The 6,000-nt window shown below is 42.5% G+C and overlaps 1 protein-coding gene across 2 annotated transcripts in view; it reads left to right on the plus strand.

Moving 5' to 3' along the window:
* The window catches only part of utp20 (UTP20 small subunit processome component), a 151,300-nt gene extending 145,688 nt beyond the window's left edge, over nt 1–5,612 (plus strand). For both annotated transcript variants that reach the window (XM_068050196.1, XM_068050197.1), the window contains one exon: nt 5,226–5,612. In XM_068050196.1, the coding sequence (XP_067906297.1) occupies nt 5,226–5,381 (156 nt within the window). In that variant the 3' untranslated portion in view covers nt 5,382–5,612. The remainder of the gene's footprint in view (nt 1–5,225) is intronic.
* The last annotated feature ends 388 nt before the right edge of the window (nt 5,613–6,000 follow it).

Here is a 6,000-nt window from a genome sequence, read left to right on the forward strand (position 1 = left end):
TCTCCTATCTCACCTTGTGCCCTCTCTGAGCTCATCATGTCTATGAGACCCACCTCCTGTTCCCTCGATCCTTTTCCCACTAAACTGTTGATCACCCAGTTTCCTGCCAATGTTGTTAACAATTCTCTCTTTTCAGTTGTTGTCCCTCTGTCGTCACCCCACTCCTCAAAAAAACAATACTTGACCCCACCGACCCTTGCAAACTAACGTCCCATCTCCAACTTCCCTTTCCTTTCCAAAGTCCTTGAACATGTTGTCTTCCAAATCTGTTCCCACCTTTCCCAGAACTCCATGTTTGAATTCCCCTAATCAGGTTTCTGCCCCTGCACAGGGTGTTATCAAAGTGACCAATGACATCCTATGTGTCTGTGACAAAGGTAAACTTTCCCTCCTCGTTCTTCTTGCCTAGTCTGCAGTTTTTGACACCATTGACCACATCATCCTCCTCCAACACCTCTCCACTGTTGTTCAGCTGGTGGGACTGCTCTCACCTGGTTTCATTCTTATCAATCTAATCGCAGACAGAGAATCACCTGCAATGGCTTCTCTTCCTGCTCCTGCACCGTTACCTCTGGTGCCCGAGGATCTATCTTTGGCCCCCTCCTTTTTCTCATCTACATGCTGCCCCTTGGCAACATCATTCAAAAGCACAGTGTTAGTTTTCCAGTATATGCTGACGCACTTCAGTTCTAACTCACCGCCACCTCTCTCAACTCCTCCACTGTTGCTAAATTATCAGACTGCTTATGCGACATCCAGTACTGGATGAACAGAAATTTCCTCCAATTAAATATTGGGAAGACTGAAGACATTGTTTTCGGTGCCCGGTCCAAACTCCGTTCTCTAGCTACCAACTCCATCCCTCCCCCTGGCAACAGTCTGCGATTAAGCCAGTCTGTCTTTGATGTCACATTTGACCCCGAGATGAGCTTCTGATCTCATTTGTGTCATCACTAAGACTGCCTATTTCCACCCTGTAACATTGCCCGACTTCACCCCTGCCTCAGCACATCTGCTGCTGAAACCCTCATTCGTGTCTCGTTAAAACTCTAGACTATTACAACTCATACCTGGCTGGTTTCCCACTTTCTACTGTTCGTAAACTTGAGGTCATCCAAAACTTTTGCCTGTGTCTTAACTCTCAACAAATTCTGTTCCCCGATTACCCCTGTGCTCACTGACCTACATTGCCTTCCCTGTCTGGCAACATCATGATTTTAAAATTCTCATTCTTGTTTTCAAATCCCTCCATGGCCTCGCCCCTTCCAGCCCCAAAACCTTGCACGATATCTGCACTCCTTTAATTCTGGCCTCTTGTGTATCTCTGTTTTTAATCGCTCCACCATTGGTGGTCGTGTCTTCAGTTGCCTAGGCCGCGAGCTCTGGAATTCCCTCCCTGAACCTCTCCACCGCTGTACCTCACTCTCCTCCTTTAAGACGCTCCTTAAAACCTACCTCTTTGACGAAGCTTTTTTATCATCTGACCTAATATCTCCTTTTGTGGCTCAGTGTCATACTTTATTTTAAAGCTCCTGTGAAGCGCCTTGGGATGTTTTATTACATTAAAGGCGCTATGTAAATATAAGTTGTTTATAAAACCCAGGATCCCGTGTGCCTTATTGACCACTTTCTCAGCTTGCCCTGCAAACTTCAATGATTTGTGCATGTATACCCCCCAGGTCCCTCTGCTCCTGCACCCCCTTTTCGAATTGTACCCTTTAATTTATATTGCCTCCCCTCATTCTTCCTACCAAAATAAATCACTTCACACTTCTCTGCATTAAATTTGATCTGCCACTTGTCTGACGATTCCACCAGCCTGTATACATCCTCTTGAAGTCTATCACTATCCTCCTTACAGTTCACAACACTTCCAAGTTTTGTACCATCTGCAAATTTTGAAATTGTGCCCTGCACACCCAAGTCTAGGTCATTAATATATATCAAGTAAAGCAGGGTTCCCAACACCGACCCTTGGGGAACTCCATTATATACCTTCCTCCAGTCCAAAAAAACAATCAATCACAACTACTCTGTTTCCTGTCACTCACCAATTTCATATCCGTACTGCTAATGTCCTATTTATTCCACGCGCTCTAACTTTACTGACAAGCTTATTATGTGGCACTTTATCAAATGTCTTTTGTAAGTCCATGTACACCACATCAACCGCATTATCTTCATCAAACCTCTTTGTTAAGTCATCAAAAAATTCAAGCAAGTTAATTAAAACGTGATTTGCCCTTAACAAATCCATGCTGGCTTACCTCAATCATTCCATATTTATCCAAGCGGCTGTTAATTTAGTCACTAATTATTGTTTCCATACCTTTTCCCTACCAAGGTTTAACTGACTGGCTTGTAGTTACTGGGCCTGTCCTTGCACCCTTTTTTGAACAAGGGTGTAACATTTGCAATTCTCCAGTCATGAGGAGGATTGAAAGATTATGGCCAGTGTTTATCAAGCTTCCCCTTAAATGGATCTATGCTATTCACCTCAACTACTCCATCTGGTAGTAAGTTCCACATGCTAACCATTTTAATGAATTCCCTTTGGATTTATTGGTAACTATCTTTTATTTATGATCCCTAGTTGCGGTTTTCCCTACTCTACCCTTTCATAGTCTTAAAGACCTCTATCAGCCCTCAGTCCTATACAAGTTTTAACATAACTTCTGTACTTGTCAATTCTGTTCCTCTGGAAGTGAACCCCAGTACCTTGTTTGCTCTTTTTCTGAATTTATTAACTTGTGTTGCTATTTTTAGTTGTCTGTCCGTACCTCCAGATCCTTGCTCCTCTACCCCATTTACCTTATTTTCTAAGGAATATGTGGCCTCCTTATCCTTCCCAGCAAAATGCACCACTTCACACTTAACTATATTGTGCGTCCCCTGTTTCCTCCTTCCCACCATTGGCGGTCATGCCTTCAGCTGCCCGTGCCCTGAGCTCTGGAATTCCCTCCCTAAACCTCTCTACATCTCTTTCCTCCTTTTAAGATGCTCCTTAAAAACCTACCTCTTTCCCAAGCTTTTGGCCACGCCCTAATATCTCCTTACGTGGCTCAATGTCAAATTTTATTTGATAATGCTCCTGTGAAGCACCGCGCGACGTTTTACTTTGTTAAAGATGTGTTACGACCGAGGCGGGAGGAGTGCACTGTTAATTCAGTCCCACTTCTGCACGGGTCATTGCATATCAATAAATTTTCCCACCGACCAAAAAACAGCCAATTATTCTATTTGTCCCCCGGAATAAAGTACATCAGCCAGGTTTCTTTAATCAACAACAAATTAAGTATTTATGAATAAACTAAGTCTTAAACAATAAATGAGATAAATCTATATAAACTCCTTATTCTTCCTAACCCTCATGCACACACACACACATTCAAAAACCGGTTAACTGGGGAAAAAGGATTTTTTGTTTTTGGTTTACAGCTGTTCCTTAGGAATAAAAAGGAAAAAAAAATAATTAAGTTTGTCAAGTTCTGGTAGGATATTTTGAGGTATCCCAGAGTTGAATAGTCAGATGCCACTCAAAGTCTTTCCAGACGTGTTTGATGCACAGTCTCTGATGGGTAGGCATTCAAGGCAATTTGTCTGTAGCAGGCTTCACGTAGGTCTTTTAGCAGGGGTGTAGCAACAGGTCTGCTTGGGTTTCACAACAGCAGTATAGCAGTAGAAGTTTTTTTTATATTTCAGGATTTCCCAAAACACAGGAGGCAACAGGAACAACTCTTAATGCAGGGATTCTTCAGAGACAGGAAGCAATAGGAATCTACTACCTCTGGCATACAGGGGTTTCTTCTCTAGAGATACAGTCTTCCTCTACAGAGAGGGTCTTTCTCTCTCTCCAGGCAGGTCAATGGTCACTGAGCAAAATCTGTTTTTTAAAACACACAGAATTCTAAGTTCTTAGTACAAAAAAAACTCTTGTAACAGACGCCATGTAAATACAAGTCGTTTGCTAGGTGGAAGCTGGTTCTTTGTAAATGGGTTTACCTTTTCCTACATTTAATGCGTAGTATCTCAAATGTAAGGTTAGAGACTGCTGTCAGTGATGATGGAGCATCAATCCTTGGAGGAATTGTAGAGCATTCCTCTGTCTGCAATTATAATGCAGGTATTAGCCTGTTTATTGGGAATGGATAACCATCTCTTACAATAAAAGGCAGAGAAATACATTAAGGTGGGGATAGTAGTGTCATGGGTGCGTTACTGGGTTAAAAATCTAGGGGACATGAGTTCAAATCCCACCATGGCTGTTTGAGAATTTGAATTAAGTTTACAAAGAAAAATTTATAAATAAAATGCTGGTGAGCATGAAGCTGTTGCATTGTCATAAAAATCCAATTGGTTTCTTAGTATCCTTCAGCAAGGGAAATCGGTCATCCTTACCTAGTCTGGATCTGTATGTGACTCCAGCCCCACAGCAACTGGGTTGACTCTTAATTGCCCTCTGCAGTGGCCCAGCAAGCCACTCAGTTGTGCAAGGGATGATGATAACTGCTGACCTTGCCAGTGACACCCATCCGCACCCCCCCCCCCCCACCCCCCCGAATACTGTGTGCAGTTTTAGTCTTACTTAATAATGTGAATGCATTGGAGGCGGTTCAGAGGAGGTTTACTAGATTGATACCTGAAATGAACGGGTTGCTTAACAAGGAAAGGTTGGACGGACTGGTCTTGTTTTCACTGGAGTTTAGAAGAGTGAGGGGAGACTTGATTGAAGTATAAAAGATCCTGAACAGTCTTGACAAGGTGCATGTGGAAAAGATGTTTCCTCTTGTGGGTGAGTCCAGAACTAGGGGGCACTGTTTTAAAATTAGGGGTCGCCCTTTTAGGACAAAGATGAGGAGAAATTCTTTCTCTGAGGGTTGTGCAACTTTGAAACTCTCTGCTCAGAAGGTGGTGGAGGCGGGGTCATTGAATATTTTTAAGGCAGAGGTAGATAGATTCTTGTTTGGCAAGGGAATCAAAGGTTATCGGGGGTAGATGGGAGTGTGGAATTCGAGACAGAAACAGATCAGCCATGATTTTATTGAATGGTGGAGCAGGTTAGAGGGGCTGAATGGCCTACTTCTGCTCCTAATTTGCATGTTCGTATGAACTTGTGATCGGTAGATGAGTTTGTTGACATTTTACCGTACTGTAGGGGGCCTGTGTTGCGTCGATGTGTTCGACACTGCCCCATGTTGATGCTTTTCCCGTTTTCATTCAAACAGACGGTTGCAAACCCAGACATTGCTGCAAGGAAGAAAATAAAAAAGCACAAAAATAAAGCTGAAGCCAAGAAAAGAAAAACTGAAGTCCTTCTCCCAGGCTGCAAGGCAAAAAAGGCTCGAAGCAACACACTGAAGGATTTGGCCATGGTGGAGTGAAATGGAAAAATAAACCGTCTGTTTTAATTAAATCATTTGTTTGTGAGGATTTTATAATAGAAGCTGAAATAACACTTCTGATGCCGACATTTGTTGTTTCCCTTTTCCAACATGGTATTTGTAATGTGGTGCAGGAGTATTTGATATGAGGTGCAGTTTAATGTACTGTTTATCCAGAAAAGATTGCCAATAAAAGGTGCTTTGTGGATAGCATCTATTTATATACAACAAGCGGCTGTTACTTATTCTTAACCTTTTTGTGAGAGAAGATATAGACTTAAAGCTTTAGTAACATTAATGATCTGTGGGTACCTTTCAGAATAATCGTGACTCCAATAAAAAGCAAAATACTGGACGCTGGTCCGTGGAGAGACCAGTCAATTTTTCAGACTCCGACCATTCTGCAACACGCTGTCTTTTGCCAGCATTTTCCATCCTACTTTTAAACCCCATCCCAGACTTTTCTGTTGCTCCCATTTTCCTGACACCCCTCACTACCTCAGCTTGCTCGCATGTCCGCTGTTTAATGCCCTTTATTATTTTTAGTTTCTTTCTATGACTTCACTAAGACAGTCTGTTACTTCATCCAGTAATCACTTCATGTCCATTCCTTTGTTCC

Source organism: Heterodontus francisci, chromosome 18 (genome assembly GCF_036365525.1).
Source record: "Heterodontus francisci isolate sHetFra1 chromosome 18, sHetFra1.hap1, whole genome shotgun sequence".
NCBI lineage: Eukaryota > Metazoa > Chordata > Chondrichthyes > Heterodontiformes > Heterodontidae > Heterodontus > Heterodontus francisci.